The 20397-nt window shown below is 49.2% G+C and overlaps 1 protein-coding gene across 1 annotated transcript in view; it reads left to right on the top strand.

The window, feature by feature from the left end:
- Window positions 1-3534: 3534 nt before the first annotated feature.
- The window catches only part of ITIH5 (inter-alpha-trypsin inhibitor heavy chain 5), a 40953-nt gene continuing 24090 nt past the window's right edge, over window positions 3535-20397 (top strand). Inside the window, 5 exon segments of the mRNA XM_049777526.1 lie at window positions 3535-3692; window positions 4058-4160; window positions 11244-11288; window positions 20181-20316; window positions 20319-20343. Of these exon segments, the coding sequence (XP_049633483.1) occupies window positions 3535-3692; window positions 4058-4160; window positions 11244-11288; window positions 20181-20316; window positions 20319-20343 (467 nt within the window).

Genomic DNA, 20397 nt, shown 5'->3' with positions numbered 1-20397 from the left:
TGCTGTGGTTCTCAGGGTAACTCCTGGCTCTGTGCAAGGGATCACACATAGCAGGGCTGGGAACTCTATGGGATGTCGAGGATCAAATCTGGGTTTGCTGCATGCCAGATAAGTGTCCTACCCACTGTGCTATCACTCAGGCCCCGTCTATCTACCCGGGTTTTTTGGGGGGCTTGGGCCAAACCCAGTCTGGGGCTACTCCCAACTCTGTGAGTACACTTGGGGGCCACATGGTCCTAAGACCCACAGGCTGAACCTTGCATCTGTTTCTCTGCCTCCCTCCACCTGGCTTTTGGAGAACACCCAGGCTGGAGAGTGGAGTGGGCTAAGCTTGGGCTCAGGTTTGGGCCCCAGTTCTGCATTGGTCCCCGCATACTACCAGCAGAGACCCTGAGCACAGAACTGGGAATAATCCTTGAGCACTGTCAGGCATGGCCCAACCTTCCCACATACAACTTCACACAAAGAGCACCCCGATTTTTGTCTCTTTGTTAATTTTGGTTGGTGGGTGGCAGTTGATGGTGCTCAAAACTTAAATTCCTGGCTCTGTGTTCAGGCATCAGACTTGGGGGACTACAAGGGATTCAGTGATTGAACCCAGATTGGCTACATGCAAGTCAAGCTCCCTACCCACTGTACTAAGGTGCCTACCTCCCAATCCAATTTTCTTTTTTGGGGGGAGGGCACACCCAGTATTTCTCAGTGTTTATTCCTGGCTCTATGTTCTGGGGTCATTCCTGGTGATGTTGGGGGGACCCTATAGGATATTGTGGATCTAAACCAGGTCAGCAGCATGCAAAGCAAACACCTCCTCACTGTGCTATCTCACTCCAAGCTTAGCAAATCCAATTTTTTGGTTCTGTTTTTGTTTTTGTGTCACACCCCACAGCACTCAGGGATTACTCCTGGCTCTATACTCAGAAATCGCTCCTGGCAAGCTCGGGGGACCATATGGGATGCCGGGTTTTGAACCACGTCCTTCTGCATGCAAGGCAAATGCCCTACCTCCATGCTAGCTCTCTGGCCCCAAATCCAATTTTCTTAAGTAGGTACTTTTCCCTTCAGCAGGAAACCAAAAATCTTTGATTCTTGCAAATGTGGATCTCTCCTTCTTAAAAAGAGGACAGTTAAAGGAAAATGTCCACCTCTGCCAGGGGCCAGACTTCATGCCCTTCATCCCCAGGGCACATCTCCAGGACACATCCTGGCAGAACTAAAAATAAAAAACCCTCTGACCTACTTCAGTGGTTTTCTTTGACGGCTCCTGGAACCAGCTATTTCTGTTACATGCTGCTTCCAATCAGTCAGTGGCTGGACCGTGGGCCATTGAGGGCCAATGACAATAATGTTTCCTTGATTTATTTCCCAGTGGCATGTCTGTGTTTGGTTTTTTTTGCTTCCCCTAATGTCTTCCTGAACAAACAGCATTATAATCACAGGGTGGAAGTGTTTCAAGAGCAATCAAACACTTTTTAACATTTCCAGATCTTTCGTCCCTCCTTCTGTTTAGCCATAAGCACACAGATAGTTTTTACTACTTTTAAATAATCTGATTTTTTAACATGACAATATAGATATCATCCTTGTTTCTGCAGTGACCCTAAAGGTTATTACTGGCTGTATAATATTCCACAGAAAACTCTATTTTTCTGTTTTCATCCTCCTGAGCAGGAGTCAACTTCTCACTGCTGTTTTAGCTCATTTAATTGGGGTGCAGCTGTTATTAAGACATGGCTTTGGGGTGCTTGTCTTTGGGAAGTAAACAAGTGATCAGATAAACAGACGAAGCTAGGGCTAGATAGAGGAGGAACTCACCCAGAGGACAAGAACTTAGACATGTTCGTTTGGCTATTAGAAATTTTTTTCCCCTCTTAACTTCTTTTTCCTTGTTGAAATGATTATTTTCTCTAGAAACTTCAATTTTTAGGTTAATCTGTGATGAATAAGCTAGCATAATTAAGTATACAGATTTTTTTTAAAGTCAACTATTCAAGGGCTGGGGTGATAGTACAGCAGCAAGGACGACCCTAGATGGACCCGGTTTGATTCCCAGCATCCTATATGGTCTCCTGAGCCTGCCCAGCAACAATTTCTGAGCGCAAAACCAGAAGTAACCCTGAGCAACATGGGGTGTGACCCAAACACAAAAACAAAAGCAAATCAACTATTCACTTAAATAAAGATATTATTAAAAAATAAAGTCAATCATTTACTACCATGCAATAGTAGTAAAGGCATTAAAGATGCAACAAGCTTCTAAAGAACTATTTTAAAAAAAAATAGGGAGCATTTTTATCTTTATTATTGTACTTCAGTATTGCAAACACTTTTATATAAACATGTGTGTCCTGTATAAATATGGTCAGAAATCACTTTGGATTTTGTTGATCAAGTTCTAAATAGTCTCTAGTGGGAGAGAGTACTGAGGAAAAGTAGTCCAAAGTAAAAGGCTATGATAAAGTGCGAGAGCTTAAAAAGAAACTAGTTTATACACTAAATGTTTTGGTCTAAATGCCTATGTGTTATGTGTGCTTTGGCTTTTCTTTTAATTAATTACTTTTTAAATTAATTACATTATTTATGCACTGGTTACAAGGTTGTTTATAATACAGTAGTTTTTTTCCTCCACAGTTTAAAGGTCTTTCATCATTGAGTTTCAGACATATAATGCTCAACATCCTACATCAGTGCACATTTCCCGCCACCAATGCCCCCAGTTTCCCTTTTGCCCCCCGAATTGCCTGCTTTTAGGCAGACATTTTTCTTCTCTGACTCTGTTTCTCTCTGTCTCTGTCTTTATATCTCTTCCTTGTTTTCCTTTTAGACATTATATTTGAAGGGGTATCATGCCTATTACTTTCCCTCCTATTCAGTCATCATTTCCCACTCTCACTGTCAACAATGCTCCCTTCTCTGCCCTCACTGCTTCTCCCCCCTTCTTTTCTGTCCCTTTGCCTCAAGACCACAGCAAGATGGAAGGCAGTGCCACCCCTTTCTGCGTTCACTGAGGAGCCTCCCAGGGTGCAGATCTGAGCCTGGGCTGCATGTGCTGTCTGTGGCCTGAGAGAGTGGGAGGGGGTGTGTCACTAGCTTTGGGTGGGGGCACATGCCCTTCCACAACACAGAGGGTGGCCTGCAGGTGCCCTGTGACAAGAGTCAGGAGTCCCTGAGGAAGCAAGGGGACCTTGCAGAAAGGGGATGTGGGTGGGGGTTGAAAGAGGGAGCAAAGCCTCTGCCAAGGAGAGGGTCCCACCGGCCACAATTGCCTCCTGGAACCTCTTGGGGATGGGGGACATCCTGGGATGAGCAGGGAAGGGTTTGTTGGGGGAATTGAGCAAGTTGGGTGACCCAGTAGACCCGAGAGGGTCCCAGTCTTGAGGGGTTCATCAACTTGATGACTAGTCTGCAGCAGGGTATTGGGGAGGGTGAAAATCTGGGGGACTGTGTGGGAAGAGGATGGATATGGAAAAGAGGAGAGAACCCCTTGAAAAGAGGGACAGGGGCAGAGAGGAGGGGCGTGGTTAGTCTAGGGGTATGGCTCGGGCGGAGCTGGGGAGGAGCCCAAGAAGGCGGGCTGGTCCAGGGGTGCGTCCAGGGCGTGTCCTGGGCCGGGCCAGCGTGGTGGGTTCGGCTCAGGGGCAGTGTCCGGGGTGGACCCGGGTCGGGGCTCAGCCTGAAGACCGTGCTGAGTGGTGGGCCACTGTAGCTGGTCTTGGCTGTGGCCAGGAGGTCTCAGCCAGTGCCTCTGCGCCCCTGCTAGGCTGCGCCCTGCGCTTCTGCACTGCGAATCCTGCGCCCCTGAACCCCTGGCCTCTGGGGCCTGCACCCCTGGCTCCCTGCACCCATGTTCCTCCTGCTTGCCCTGTGCTGGACGCCTGCCCCTCCCTGCAAGGTCCCTGAGAGGCGCTGAGCTGGGGACAGTTTTTGGTAGCAAGTGAGTTGGGGTTTGGGCACCCCGCAGTCCCTCCAGTGGTCCCGCACTCTGGCAGGTTCCAGGACCCGGGACCCAGGGAGGGAGGGAGGGCGCACCCCAGCTCCAGCTGTCCCCACTTCGCAGTCCCGGTCTCTGGGTTGGCTCGCGGTGCGCCCCAGGCTTCCCCAATTTTGGCCTGCTGCTGTTGCTGCTCTTTGCGCCCCTGAGCACTCCTCAGGAGGGGGCGGTGAGTCTTTCCAGGGAAAGTGCCCAAAACTAGGGAGACACCCCCCACTTTCCCCTCTGAGAACGAGATCACGCGTCGGGGAGGAGCCAGAACTCGGGGTGTCCTTGGTTACTCGACTCACCCCAAATGCGCGAGAGCCAAGGGCGGGCGGTGAGCAGGGCAGTTCCAGAGGAGACCCCCAAAGCTCAGTGTGGCTGGGAGTGGGCGACTCATCTTCTAGGACCCCCTCCAGAGGCGCTACCCCTCACAGACCTTGAAGAGGTCCCGAGCCCCCAAAGAAAACGCGCTTTGTCGGTTCTCAGAAGGATCAGGGTGAAGGAAAGCAAAAAGGGGGGGTGCTGCTGGGAGTGAAGTGGGGAACTTTTGGGTGTGAGGAAGGCGACTTTTCTAGTCGTATCCTGCTTGGACCCCCGCATTTGGTCTCTGAGCCTCCTTTCCTTGGGGGGACCCTGCAGGAGAAACCCCGACTTTAGTTTTTGGTCTGTTTGGGGCCACCCCCAGAGGTGTCCAGAGAGCTGACTCCTGGCTCTGCCATTCAGGAATCAACTCCTGGCGGTGCTCAGGGGGGATATACAGGATGTGGGGGGCTCGAGCCCGGGTCAGCCACATGCATGGTAGATGCCCTTCACCCCTATGCTGTTATATGTCAGCGCCTGCTCCTGCAGAGTATACAGTGGTGCTCAATAAATGGTTTAGAGAGTGGGAGGGAGTCAGACCTACACAGGAGCCTAGCTGCTTGCAGGTGGGACCCCTGCACCGGGCGGGGGACTCAGGGGTTCCCTGTCCATCCATCTGTCCGTTCCGTCCATCCATACCGCTTGTCTAGTGAGGGGACCACAGAGAGGTGGGAGCCAAGGCGTCCAACACAACTCAGGTAATGTCTGTTGTGATTCCTTTAGCTCCTGTAGGTTCAGGGGGGAAATGCCAGGGAAGGAATGTGGGCAAAGGGCTGGAGGCGCGTGGGTGCAGGCCAGAGGTTGTGGGAGGAACAAAGATTCTGATTGTGTGGTGTTTGGGGGCATGGAAGTCTGGAAGTCCCACCCAGGGGGACCGGGATGAACCTGTGAACCCCCAGTGTTTTGTGCAAACACCCCTCGGAGGGACTCAAGGGCTGCTCCAATATGTCCAAATTCACACAGAGCAGTGTCACCCTCTTCTCCTGTTCTCTCTGTGTGTTTGTAAGAGTGTGTGTGTGTAGGTCTGAGTCGGGGGTGTGGGTATACGTGACTATGTGTATCTGTGTGTGTGAGTCTGAGAATTTGTGTGAATGTGAGAACTATGAACGGGCATTGAATGTATGTGAGTAAAATGTGTGGTTGTGTGGATATAGGTGTGAATATGGGTGAGGTGTGTGAGTGATTGTCTGTGGTGCGGTGTGTGTGTATGTGTGTGTGTGTGTGTGCGCACTAGGACCTAACTGCAATTCCCAAGACTTTCTGAGTCTTGAAGAGTCACTAAAGTGTCTTAAAAAGACTCTTTTTTTTTTTTTTTTGGGCCACACCCGGCAGTGCCTCAGAGGTACTCCTGGCTGTCTGCTCAGAAATAGCTCCTGGCAGGCACGGGGGGACCATATGGGACACCGGGATTTGAACCAACCACCTTTGGTCCTGGATCGGCTGCTTGCAAGGCAAATGCCGCTGTACTATCTCTCTGGGTCCACTTAAAACGACTCTTAAAAGACTCCTCCTTGCCCACCACTACACTGGGTGGTATTTGCCAGAAGCACCGTGAGACTACAGTAAAGTTAATGAGTTAGCTTGTAATAGACTCTAACAGTGTTAGATCTGTTCCTCAGGTCTATGGAAACATGCTCGCAGCCGTGTCCCTCTCAGAAGGAGCAACCATCTCCTCTGAAGTGGACACACATCAGTTTTCATGCACATCACCAACTTGTACTTCAATGCTTCTCACTTGCCCTTCAGAAGAAGCACTGTTAATAGGCCGTCAGAGTCAAATCTTCCCTTCTGTGATTTTTTTTAACCTGGATTTAAGAATTACTGTAGTGGTGGTTTCCTGTTGTTTAATGTCTGAAAAACAGACATGCAGGAAACCCATTAAACCTTCCCATTGGCTGACACCCCCAGTAATGTGAGTGGGACAGAAACAAGTCTCGCCCGTGTGGGTCACAGTTTGTGTGGAGATCAATACTGCCTCGCTGATCTTAGAGCGAGGAAAGCCCTGTATAAATGCCAGTGGCAAGTCTCTCTCTCTCTTGTGAGGTTCCAAATGGGCAAAAGTTTCCCCTGAAGAAAAACCTAGCTGGTAGGGGCAGAGCAGGGCAGTCACTTGCCTTGCATGATTTCAAACAGATTTGATTCCCAGCACCCCATATGCTCCCCTGAGCCCCACTAGGAGTGATCTTGGAGCACAGAGCCAGAAGAAAGCCCTGAGCAACACCAGGTCTAGCCCCCCCCAAAACAGACAAGGTGTGTTTTCCAGTTATTTCTTGCTGAGGTCTAAATGAGGGAACCCCAAGAGCCTGCTGGGAACTGTGCAAGAGAATTACAGACAACATTCGGGTCCTGGTGGGGAGCCCCTGAGCCTGGATTCACGGGGGGCTCCCACTGCCTGGTCCTGTTCACTGGGCCCTGAATCCCTGGTCTGGATCCACATCCCCACATCAAGCTGTTGGGTTTTTTTTTTTTTTGCCCTCTTTAAGCACTGCAGAGACAGCTGAGTCCCAGCAAGACAGCTCATGTGGTACGTGGACAGCACTGTCACTTGGACCGAGATTGAAGGTGGCAGCCCTGAAGCTGACAGACATCGAAGTGGTGGCTGAGTCAGAACAAATTATTTAATAACAAGTGATTTAATACATTACATCATGACAAGTTTTTAGACACTCACAGAAGCCCTCGTTGCCTTCTTCTGCTGTTGGGAGGATTCACGGTGACTTAGGCAAGGCTAATCAGGGACTCCGTTCCAAGGCTCTGTTTGTCTCTCCTGGTTACTATCCTGTCAGAATCTACAGGGCTTCTTCCTGCAAGGAGAGTCTCCCTTGCCAAGATGAGGGGGGTGAGGGGTACTGGGAGGGGCTGCTGCCCTCTGGGCAGGCCTGGATTCCACCCAGATACAGCTGTGGGCGCCAAAGCCAAGAGTATTGACTGCTAGTTTGTGTTAGTAGCTTCCTGGCACAGCACTTAACGTCTGAGAAATTTGATGCACTTTCGAACATCCACAGTCCCAGGGCTTGTGGAGTTGCCTTGTTGTGTAATGTTGTTCTTGGGTGCTGCGTTTTAAGAACGTGCTTTCTGGGGCCCAAGTCATAGCAGAGCAGGGGGAAGGCTTTTTTGCCTTGCATGTGGTCACTGGGGTTCAATCCATGGTATCCCATATGGTCCCCTGAGTTCTGCAGGAGGTGATTTGATTCCTGAGCATAAATCCAGAGATAAGCCTCGAGCACTGCTGGGTGTGGCCCCAAAATAGCCCCCTCCCAAGAAGTGTTTTCTTTCTCCCTTCCTTCCTTCTTTCCTTCCTTCTTCTCCTTCCTTCCTTCCTTCCTTCTCTTCCTTTCTTTTCTTCCTTCTTCCCTCCCTCCCCTCCCTCCCTCCCTCCTTCCCTACTTCCTTCCTTCCTTCCTTCCTTCCTTCCTTCCTCCCTTCCTTCCTTCCTTCCTTCCTTCCTTCCTTCCTTCCTTCCTTCCCCTTCCCTTCCTTCACCACTCAGGGTTATTCTGGCTCTGTGCTCCAGAAATTGCTCTTGGCTTAGGGGACCCTTATGGGATACCAGGGGATCAAACCTCGGCCTGTCCTGGGTCAGTGCAATGCAAAATGACCCTCCCCTCTGCGCCACTGCTCTGGCCCTCCTTTCCCTTCTTTCCTTCCCTTCCTTTCTTCCTTCTTTCCTTTCTTCCTTCATTTCTCTCTCTCTCTCTCCCTCTCTCTCTCTCTCTCATCTCAGAACTGCAGGGCAGCTCCATCCATCAGTGCCTGGGTGTGACCACTCTCACTGCCTCAGAACTGAACAGGCTGCCTCCAGGACTTTGCTCACTCTCAAGGCAGCTGCAGCACATTTCTTGGGTAGGAGAGGAAGGGTGGGAGTCCCTGAGAATGAGGGTGAGTTGTGTGTGGCCTCAGGCGCTTGCCAGCCCAGCCCTGGCCATGAAGGAGGAGGGTGGCGGTATTGGACACCTCCCAACTGTCCTGAGCTGAAGGAGGGGCTGGTGCTCTGTGAGGGGGCAGGCCAGGCCTTTGGTGGGGAACAGCATTGCCCTGCCCTGTGCCTCCTCAGTTTCCCTCTTTCACAGAGGAAGTAAGGAGCAGGATGGTTTCGATCTCTGGGGACAGGGACGCAGCACTCAGGGGCGAGAGCCTGAGTCATCCAGGCCCTGAATTCCCACCCAGTTCCCCAGGGTCCTAGTCTGGAGGCTCCCAGCATTCTCATAGGGCCATAGGAGGCTTCACCCCAACATGGACGCTGGCCTGTTAGCTGAGTCTCCTCGATAGAAATCACAGGACCAGAGCAACAGCACAGCAGGGAAGGTACTTGTGGGTTAGATCCTCAGCATCCCATATGGCCCCTGAGCACACCAGGAGTGATTCTCGAGTGTAGAACCCAGAAGTAGCTCCTGAGCAATTGCTGGGTGTGGCTCCAGAACAAACAAACCCACCCAAAACAATGACTGGTGGGGAGACTCTCCACAACAAGCTTCCTGGAAAGTGCTTGAAACTTGAGCCCCAGGTATGGCTTCTTTTCCAGTTTTGATGGTGCACCCCAAATGCAAGGCTGAGCTCAACTCCCGGGAACAGTCCTCCTCCCTCTAGGGGGAGAGTTGGGGGTAGAGAGAGACCGAGTGGGCATATTTCTGGGAAGCCATCCTGTCCCTCACCTCATGTTCTCCTGCTTCCAGGGTTCAGAACCTTCTATAAACTGTTAGAACCTTCTGAGCTCTGAGCCCCCAGGAATGAGGACCTTCTTTCTATCAGGGTGAAAGCCCCCTTGACACAGTCCATGACTGACAGGAGCAGCCTTAGAGACAGAGGCCTGTGGGTCCCACTTGGGCCGGGCTGCCAATTCACCACAGTCTGATGCTGGTCCGTGAAACCCCAACTGTCGAAGTCGACCCTGACATTACATTCAGCTCACAGATTCTTCCAAAGCAAATAGAATAGTTAGTACCAGGGAGCAGGGATCCCCTGAGGACACATTCAGGGACACAGCTCCCACTTCGCCCTCTCAGAATCATCCCAAGAAATCGGTTGTTTCTGAAGTTGTGGCCAGTGTGGGAGGTCCTTGGGGACACAGATGGTCATCCCAGGAGCCAACGGCCCAAAGATCCTGCAGTTCGTTAATTTGTGGGTTTTACAAAGGTGGAGACTTCAGAGACTTCAGAGAAAGGCCTGAGATCAATCTGAGGGCATCATACCTAGCCTGGGGCTAGGCTTCCTGACTAAGGGGTGTGGAAGGGGGCAGTGGGGTGGCCTGAGCTGAACTACAGATGGACTTGGTAGGCTAGAAACAGAAGCCAGAGTTCCCGGAAAGCCCCTGAGTTCTCCTTGGGAGTTGAAGGTAGTTTGTCAGCTCAGACCTCACACTTTGGGTTTGGGGGTATCGCTCTGACTGGTTATACCATTTCACTTTGGGGGCATTTAGGTCTGGGAAGGATAGGGATGAAAGGATATTTTAAATGGTTTCCAGGTTTATAAGTTACTGTTTTAGTTATCTTGGTTTTGGGTCCCCCAGTAGTTTGAGTAATGCCCCTTATATGAATGGCCTTCTAGAGTTCAAAGCGAGCACAGTAGTGTGGAATTGCTGTCCTAGAATGTTGGGTCCTTGCTCACTCTTTCCGGTCCCTAAGCCTGCAGGATCAATCCATGAGTGCAGAGCTAGCTAAGCCTTTGAGCACTGCCAGGTGTAGGCCCCCAAACTCAAACATAAACAAGTGGCTTGTGTTTATGAATACTAGCTCATAACGTGGTTTAAATTGTTCTCATAAATCTAGTTGTGATTTATTAAGAGTTTTTTTTTTTTTTTTTTACCTGTTTTTATTAGAGCCTTTGCCGTGGCTCTGCACTCAGGGATCACCCCTGGTGGGTTTGGGGGGGACTATATATGGTGTGGGATCAAATTCTGGTGTCAGTCACATGATAGAACAGTACCAACTATGATATCCTCCAGGCTCCCAACATCCCAAGTTTTTTTACCTGCTTTGCCCAATTAAATCCTAAGAAAATGAGTTGCTGGTAATTAACCATCTTTTCTTTAAACAACAATTTGCACTGGGTCAAGTTCAGCAACTGGCTAGGACTTTTAAATGAGTCCAGAAGCTGTTTAATTATTAATGTGATCTTTTTCAAAGGCCTTTTGTTTTATGCTGTTCCCATACCCTCTCCCAGTGCCCCACGTGGGGAAGTATCAGCAGCCATTGAAACACACACACACACACACACACACACACACCAACACAGTTACATTTAATCACACACAATCACTATACCCCGACACAGTTACACACACAAACACGATCACATATACTCATACACTCATATACACATGTTCGCACACTCACACAAGTGAGTAAATGGGCCCAGCCCGCAGAAGCTCACTCCATTGCAGTAACTTCAGCAAAGCCCCTTGATTTTAAGGGAAAATAAAATGCCCCAAAAGCAAGAGGCTATGATTCTGCTCCAGTCTCTTCAACGGAACCTCCCAGGGGTCTTGAAAACAGGAGGAAATGGCTGGGGGCGGGGACGACTGACCTAGGCTGAGCACAGCCCTGATGGGAAGGGGACTGTACTTCCCCTGACTTGCTGCCAGCAATCCCTAACACAGTGCTGGGAGCAGCCTCTGAGCACTGCTTACATGAGGTCTCCTGCACAAAGAAGTAAATAAAGCCAACAAAGACAGAGGAGCAGGAGCAAATTCTCCCAGAGTTCAGCCATCAGCCATCAGTGTTTCGGTGATTCTCAGATTCTCCATCTGGCTGGAAGTTCCCTGGTGGAGGGCCAGATTGGTTTTGCCTCATTTTCCGCTCCTCACTGGGAATCTGAATCAGTTTCATGGCCCACCCCTCTGTGCCCAGGTACAGATTTGAGAAGGATCTATTTCTCCATCATAATTTCATTTTTTCCTCCTCCTTAACAGGCTGGACTCAGGGTTCCGAGACAAGCCAGATTGCTGCAGAGGCTGGTACGTAGATCCTGGGGTGTCTCGATGAAGGGGGACCTCACTGTGGCTCTCTGGGAATATGGTCCCTCTATGTACAGATTCACCAATCGCAGAAATCGAACATGAAACAAGCCTGATTATTTCTTCAAGATCACAAGGGCAGAGCCTGAGCTTTCTTATTTCATGAGACACTCAGACAAGGCATGCAGGCTCTTTGGGGTGTAAACAAACAATAAAGTTCCCTAAGAATTGAGTTGGGCCGATGAAACAGATGTGATCACAGTTAGGCTGTGTGATTTACAGTCTGCGGGAGGCCCCCAGACTGGATGTTCAGGGATCCAAAAGGTTTATAGAAAGACCTGCATCCTCACAGCTGTGTTTACTGGATATATTATTTGTATGGGGAGGAGGCTCCCAGCTCCCACCCTTGGTGGGGGGGAATTTTTCCTAGGACCACCAATCCCTGGTTTGAGTCTGAGTCAATTCTAAATTTCCCCTCCCCGAGTCAGTATTATTACTGTCTTTGCTGTTTGGGATTTGGTACTCTTGTTTTCCCTCTTTCTTCCCCGATCCTGTCAAATCTGCCTTCCACACCCACATATGGAAAAGATCCCGAGAACACAGGGAGTTGGTGCCTTTGCTAAAAAGTACAGAAATATCAGAGACTCATGAGAATGGTCTAAAGCAAGCTAGACCTCTCTACCATCCAGCTATTCATAACTCCATCCATTAATCTACATCTCTCTACTTATCCACCATCCACTGTCTCTCCATTATCTCTCCCATTCATCCATTAACTCATCCATCCACAATTTATCCATGCACTCACAAAGCATCCATTCATCACACATCTATCCTCACACCCACCACTATCCAACCACCCATCCATCCATCTATTCACCCATCTACCCATCCAATTTATTTATCATCCACCATTCACCTACAGTCCATCAATTCACCATCCATCAATTCATCCATCCATCCATCCATTCATCCACCCACCCACACACCCATCTGTCCATCTATCCATCCACTATCACCATTCTTCATCCATCATCCACTCATCAACCCACCCACCCATCCATCCAACCATCCATCCACCATCCACCATCCATCCATCCATCCATCCACTCATCTACCCACCCCCCATCCAACTGTCCATCTGCCATCCATCCACCTACCCACCATCCATCTATCCATTTATCCACCCAACAATCCATCTATCCATCCACCCACCCAACCACCCATCCATCCAGCCATCCATCCATACATACACCATCCACTCATCCACCCACCATCCACCATCTACCCACAATCTATTATCCATTCATTCACTATCCACCATCCACTTATTCATCCATCCATCCATCCACCCACCCACCCATCCATCCATCCATCCATCATCCATCCCGCCATTCACTTGCCTATCACTGTGTGGTTCAACAATGAAGGAAATGAACAAGAATTGGTCTGTTTGTCAGAGCTGTAGTTGGGCAGCACTGAAATGCACCTTTAGGAGGGTACTCTGGGAGGAAGCTGGAACAAAGGTGTGCATGTTTGTTCTGGTTATTGCTCTCAGATTAGTAGCTGGTATCTTGTCCCCAGCTCTCCTGTGAGCTGATGCCTATTTGGAAGGTGTTTTTCTCCTAATAAGGTTGCCTGGCAATACTTTGAGATGGTTCATTGATAGGAAGTGGGAAGTTTTGTGGGGGGGGGAGCTCTTGCCTGGGGCTCAGTGGCTGGAAGGAGGTGAGGAAATTGTCCTGCCCTTGGTGGCCTTCCTCTTCCTGTCTCTGCTTTGCAGCAACAATGCCTCGCCTGACCTGGCTTCATCCCTTCCTCTTGGCTAAGGTGAGAAATGTCTAGCATGAGCCATGAAATACTCATGAGTCTTGTGTCATGACTGAAGGACATGCTTCTCAGCTGTCCCAGTCCAGTCCTCAGGGTTCCAAGCTGGCTTTTGTGTGTGTGTGTGTGTGTGTGTGTGTGTGTGTGTGTGTGTGTGTGTGTGTGTGTGTGGTGAGGGCTGGTGTTCTATGTCCATAGGGGCCCTGCTGAGGGGTCCTGGATAGAGGGAGATACCGGGGTGCTGGTTCAGACTGAGGCCTCTGTTCTCCTTAGGTATGATAAGGGGACCCTTATCCCCAGCTCTGCCTTTCAGAGAAGGTGAAGGCTGAGCTCTGGGGTTGTGACTCAGAGACCTCTGTGCCCCCCACGCTCATCAGGGCTCCTCAAGCTTCACAGTCCTAGGCTGGTGTCACTTCCCTGACACTCTGCAGTTTTCCTGTCTCTGTCTACATCGACTCCAGAAAAAGCCATCGTAAAATGTGGTTCCCCAAGAGCTGATTCTGGCCCCCATTTTTCTGCTCAGCACCCTGGAGGGAAGGGCTCTGGCTAGGAGGATGCATGTGTTGGGACCAAGTAAGAGCTAGCAGTCCAGGTTGGGGAGGGAGTCTGGCTGTGGCCTTTAGGGATGTCTCTTCTTCTTCTTCTTCTTCTTCTTCTTCTTCTTCTTCTTCTTCTTCTTCTTCTTCTTCTTCTTCTTCTTCTTCTTCTTCCTCTTCCTCTTCTTCTTCTTCTTCTTCTTCTTCTTCTTCTTCTTCTTCTTTCTTCTTCTTCTTCTTCTTCTTCTTCTTTCTTCTTCTTTTTTGTTTCTGGAGCCACATTCAGCTGTGCTCAAGGGCCACTCCTGGTGGGACTTAGAATAATATGTGGGGCTAAGGATAGAATTCAGGTCAGCCACACGTGTGTAAGGAATGTGCTTTCCCAACTATGTTATCATTCCAGTCCATTCAGCAGCTTCTATTTCGATGTTCCCTCTGCTTCAAAGCTCATACCCAGTTTAGACCCTTTTCTCATAAAGATTTCTCTCTTTATCTCTCTCTTCCTTTCTCTTTCCCTTTCTCTCTCTCTGCCTCTCTGTCTCTCCCCCTTTCCTTCCTCCTCCTCCTCCTTCTTTGGAAGCTTTTCTAGCCTATAAATTTATCCATACAAGGCATCTGGGGCAGTCACTCAGGCAAGGAATCTCCTTCCTGTCACACGAGGCCCTTCATTCTGTCCAGCACTACTTGGTCTCTGAGCTCCTTTGAAAGTGCTCCCCATGCCAGGCACAGAGGCACCAACACTCCCCAACCCAGCTGATCTCCTCCCAGTGACTGAACCCCCAAGAAATGCCATGAGTGTTTCCTGTGAGATCCGGCAGAGGAGCAGTAAGCACCATGGTTTTCTCTGAGGCTTCATGATTGGTTTTTTCACATCCCCCCCCTCGTGCTTCCCAAGTGTCTTCAAAGACACCTTTAAACCTCCCCCCCCCCCATTTTTCTATCCATCCCAGAACCAAGTCAATAGCACTTTTGGTGCAATTCTTGAAGGCCTGATTCATGCGGTCTGAATAAACAAATAATGGCTTTATTACCACCTTCCTCTGGGGACAGAGATGTCTTTAAATAGCTCAAGATTCATAAAATTACATAATGTGTTTTTTTGACTTTACTATTCTGCCAAGAGCCTGAAAAGTGCCAAGCTGAGTGCTATGGTGACCATTGGCGGGGGGAGGGTGATGTGAGGAGAGGCCCATGTGGATATGAAGGGGGTAGCAGGTCATAGCTAAGTGGTTGGGGTGCAAGAGCTCAGTGCAGGAAGAAAGATGCTGTCTCAGGAAGAGGGGTGCCTGGGATTATGAACATCCCTGAACAGCTTCTGGGCTCTCTAAGAAGTTCTTTCTTCTGGCATCATCCCATGGAAAGTTCTACTCCCTACTCCAATGACTATGTCATTGGGAACTGAGATGAGGTGGCTTTGTCATTAAATTTAACCAGGATCCTCCTTGTGGCCGTCTCAGTTTTTGCTTTTTTTTAGGGGAATAACCAAAAAAGAAAAAGAAAACCCATGGTGCTTCAGGGGTTAGTCCGTATCCTACACTCATAAGTCACTCCTGGAAGGCTCAGGGATGCTGGGATTTGAACTGGGATCCATTCTGTGTTGGCTGCATGCAAGGCAAAGGCCTTACCACTGTGCTTCTTCGCTCTGGCCCCTCAGTTTTGCTTTTTAAGTTGAGTTAGTTCCACAGGTTATAAATGTGAATAAAGGCCACAGGACATCAAGACTTATCTCCAGCACAGCTAGCCATGAAGGCATGTTTGTTATTGTTTTGCTTTGTTTTGTTTTGGGGGAAGGGGGGGGCACACATCCTGTTGTGCTCAGGGCTTACTCCTGGCTTTGCACTCAGGGAGTAAACTCCTGGCGGGCTTGGGGAACCATAAGATTGCCAGGGATTGACCCTAATTGGCTATGTGCAAGGTATTTTTGGTTGTGGTAGAAAACATGTAAGGGCCCAGGAACCAAGCTGGGAGTTCCTGTAGCCCATGCCTTGCCCCGCCTCACCTCCACATGTTCCATTTATTTCCTCCTAGCTGAGCCATGTGTACCCCCGTGGGCACCCTGTACTGTTTTTCCACTTGTTGATGGACACTCGGTCACTTCCTGACAGCAGCAAGTGTGTGGACACTGCTATGGATACAGGACATAAGCGTGGGGCTGTTTCTGAGCCAGGGGACAGAGGATGGAAAAAGAGCGAACTCAGTGCTAACTGAAGCCATGAGACACCGTGGGGTGAGGGTGTGTAGTGGGACCAGGGCTTCGAGAGATGGTCACGTTAACAGTAAATCCACAGCCTGAGCACCCCAGGTGCTGCCCTCTGCATCTTGAGGCAGAGCATGGCGTGATTGATTTTTTGTTTGTTTTTGTTTTTTGTTGTGTTTGTTTGGTTTTTGGGCCACATCAGTGATGCTCAGGGCTTGCTCTGGTTATGCACTCAGAAATCGCTCCTGGCTTGGGGGACCATATGGGGACGCCGGATGAGTCTAACAGTGGTCCATCCCTGGGTTAGAGTGTGCAAGGCAGATGCCCTACCACTTGCCACCACTGCTCCAAGCCTCAGATTGATATTTTTTTTAACATGAACTTTCCACACTTTCTAATATTGATATCTCCAGTTGAAAATGTGTGTAAGTTTGTACAAGTCAAATGGGCATGTATGGAGAGAGCTGGGGAGACAACTCAGAGGCCTGAGGCCTTAACGTGACTTTCAGGGAGGTCTGGGTTCAAACCCTAGCTCTGTGTGCTTTCCTGGGTAACCTCCACAGCTCCCCTGTGCTGGAGGTAACCCCCAAGTGTAGCACCAAGCTGGTGGCTCAGTAGTTTGAGATAGATTCCTGAAATACACCCACTTATCATCATATGTGAGGAGATCATCAGCAAGATGTCTGCTTTAGGGGTATTTTTATGTGCCAAAGATTTTGACAATGTGTTGGGGTTTTTGTTGTTGTTGTTGTTGTTTGTTGTTGTTGTTGTTGCTGTTGTTGGTTTTTTTTGTGCCACAACTGGAAGTACTCAGGGGTTATCCTGGCTCTGTGCTCAGAAATCTTTCCTGGTAGGCTCATGGGATCAAATGGGATGCTGGGATTGAACCCGGGTCAGTCCCAGGTTGGCAGAGTGCAAGGCAAACACTTACTGCTGTGCTATTACTCCAGCACTACAAGAGGTAGAGCGAGTTCTAATAAAACTTTACTGACAAGCCTGTGTCCGCTAACTTGCCTATGCAGGGTGTAGACCAGAGATTCTCCAAACCCATTTACTTCGTTACTCAGTGCCTCTGAAAAGTGGACCTTATTTAAGGGAATAAACAGAGCGACACACCCCTGTTGCACCCCAAATGACTCCTTGCTCCCCGTATTCCAGTGCTCCCAGGGAACAGTATTGCCCACTCTGGGAAACAGCTGTGATGAATCATGGAGCTGAGTCATCTGAAGGGAAAGGCAAAACAATCAGGAAAAATTATTATCAAGGGGAGATGACCAGAAGTAGGTTCTAAGGAAGAGCAAAGTCCCCTGAGCTGCCATGCCAGAGAGAGAGAGAGAGAGAGAGAGAGAGAGAGAGAGAGAGAGAGAGAGAGAGAGAGAGAGAGAGAGAGAGAGAGAGAGAGAGAGAGAGAGAGAGAGAGAGGAGAGAGATCATTAATGTGACTGCCCTGACCTCACTGTCTTCACCAAGACTCGCCCAACATTTATTTATATATTTTGTTTTATTTTGGGGCCGCATGTGACTGTGCACAGGGGAATTTCTGGCCTTGCACTCAGGAATCACTCTTAGTGAGTTCAAGGGACCCTATGGGATACTGAAGATTGAACCTAGCTGGATTGGCTACTTGCAAGGCAAATGCCTTTCCTGCAGTTGCTATTGCTCAGGCTTGTGCTTACATGTGTTTTTTTGTTTTGTTTTGTTTTGTTTTGTTTTTCTTGGAATGAGGGAAGAGGAAGGGAAGGGGAAGGGGAGGGGGAGAGGAAGGGAGAAGAGGAGAAAGGAGGAGAAGTCTGTGCTTACATTTTTTTTTGTTTTGTTTTGTTTTGTGGCCACACCCGTTTGATGCTCAAGGGTTACTCCTGGCTATGTGCTCAGAAATCGCCCCTGGCTTGGGGGACCATATGGGACGCCGGGGGATCGAACCGCGGGTCCTTCCTTGGCTAGCGCTTGCAAGGCAGACACCTTACCTCCAGCGCCACCTACCCGGCCCCCGGTGCTTACATTTTTAATGAGAAATTTTACTCAAGCATTGATGATTATTTCAGGCTGCTTTTGCAGATGGAGGGCAGGAGAGAGGGGAGGGAGGGGTGGTTTTCCCCCCAAGACCCAGATGTTCACAAGGGAATATTTCTGAGCTCGGAAGTGATTTCCTAAGGACTTGGGGACTCCTTCTGTCGGTTGGAACTTGGCTATCAGAAGTGTAGAAAATTGGCTTTGAACAAGGTCGGGGGGCCTGTTCTCAGGGCCACCAGTCAAGGCCTGCTCAAATTCTGTAGGCTGAGTTCTGGGTTCCAAAGATTTCCCTATCTAATGGGGGTTCGGTGCTCAGCCTGGAGGGGGGTGTGGGAGTCATCCTGGAGAACTTACCCTGGAAATATCCCTCTTTCTCTTCAGCTCGTTTGCAGAAAAAACTTGCCAGTTCACATCTGCTTTGCCCTCAGTGAGCGTCACTGAGCGCCTGGTATTCATCTTTTCAGCTCCCAGAGAGAGCTGTAGGCCCCCCAGCCCTTTCCCTAAGTGACACCCACTTGCTTGTTCTCAGCTTTTCGAGACCCAGGCCTGACCCTGAGTTCTCTGCCTGCTGCACATGCCCCTCCTCAGCCCTGACTTTGGTCAAGGCTGCTTCCTGTAGTTCAGGGGCTTAGTGGGGTTCATACCCCTTTTTGTATGTCCCTGGTTGAGGCTCTTGAGAAACTTAAAAGCGTATGATGTTGAGCTGGACATGGACTATAAGGCTATGCCACCCAGTATGGGTGATGGGGGTCAGCCTAGTATTGCCAGAACCCCATCCTCAGGAACACTGTCCCCATCCGCTTTCCTCTCCTCTGTGCAACAAGAATGAAAACACCAACTTCATGTGTGTGTCCAAAGACTGTGACAAGCCAGTGTCATAGTCAGTTTAGACTATTAGTGATAAAATGCTCTAGACTGGAAACTATTTTTTTGGGGGGCAGCATTGGGCTTTGGGCATTCAGGGGTTGTGGCTATGGGATAGCTCCTGGCACTGCTTGGGGAGACCACACATGCTGGGGATGGAGCCCGGATCAATCACATACATGGCAACACCCATAATCTTGGGCAATACTAACCAGAAGATTAAAAAACAAATAAAAAAATTTGGGGGTGGGGCTGGAGAGATAGCTTGGAGGTAAAGCATTTGCCTTGCATGCAGAAGGTTGTGTTCAAATCCTGGCATTCTATATGGTCCTCCTGAGCCTGCCAGGAGCAATTTCTGAGCATAGAACCAGGAGTAACCCCTGAGCACTGCCGAGTGTGACCCCAAAACCCAAAAATAAATAAATTTTCTCACTCAATGAAGGTGGATAATCCAATATCTAGGTCCTGGTTCCAATTTTTGGGCAAGGCTCTCTTTCCTGGGGTACCCCACTGCCCCCTTTTCACTCATATGTTCAAAAGAGAATATTTCTGAACTTTTATGAATATTTATATCTTTTTTCTCGGGGGGAGAACAAACTCTGGAGCTGTGTCACATCTCAATCTGGGGTATGAAGCTATGTGGGGTTTCATCCACAATCCTCATCTGACCCTGAGCATCTCCCAAAACCCCCACTTCCAATCCATCATGGCAGGGGTCAGGCTTACGCACATGCATTCTGAGGGGATACTAGGCATCTGTCTTCATGTCACTTGTTGAACTCAGACTAGAGTTAAGGGAGTCGCTTAAGTGGGCACTGTGCCTACTGGTGTATTCCTGTGATTTTCCCCTCCCTACTGGGCATCAGATAAGGGCTATGTGGCTGGACAAATACTAGGCCAGAGCCAGCCAACTTGTCCCATGGGCACTGTCTTGAGTCTAAGCCTTCCTGTCTCTATAGTTCAACCTCCTTAGAACTCTCCGGAGCTCAGAGTTTGATTCTGAGTTACTACCAGGCGGCGACTGTTTCTGCATAGCTTTGGACATTGACCCATAATTAGGGAATTCCTTTAGACACGTCCTGATGTTTTCATCGGCTCAGTGATTCTTGCAATAAGACCTAATTGTTAATACAGCAGAGCAGGGGTGGTTTTACATATACGGCTTCTGAAATCCCTATGATTTATAAGTGGTCTTAGCCATACATAGGTCATTTATCTATGTTCACTTGATACTGTTTAGGTCAGATATATGTACCTGAATCATAAACCCTCATTCAACTTGATGGAAGAAAAAAAAAAAATGAACATCCAGAAGGCCAAAGGCCCTCAAACCAAAGATAGTTTCTTTGTCACAGAGAAAAAGAGCCCCCACCCCCGAATACTGTGTGTGTGTGTGTGTGTGTGTGTGTGTGTGTGTGTGTCTTTCTCTCTCACCCTGTGTTTGGATTCCAACAGAGAACCAAGCCCTTGATGACAGAATTCTCAGTCAAGTCAACCATCATTTCCCGCTATGGCCTTTCCACAGTCACCTGCAAAGTCCTCAACAGGGCATCTGAGGACCAGGAGATGAACTTCCAGATGCAGATTCCAGCACTGCTTTCTTCACCAATGTTACCATGTAGGTGACTTAGGGGCAGGGGCCCTGCAGGCAACTTTTTTCTGGGTGGTATCA

The sequence above is a fragment of the Suncus etruscus genome, chromosome 7 (genome assembly GCF_024139225.1).
Source record: "Suncus etruscus isolate mSunEtr1 chromosome 7, mSunEtr1.pri.cur, whole genome shotgun sequence".
Classification (NCBI taxonomy): domain Eukaryota; kingdom Metazoa; phylum Chordata; class Mammalia; order Eulipotyphla; family Soricidae; genus Suncus; species Suncus etruscus.
Note: the sequence above shows the minus strand (reverse complement) of the source record. Positions and strands in the feature narration are given on the sequence as shown.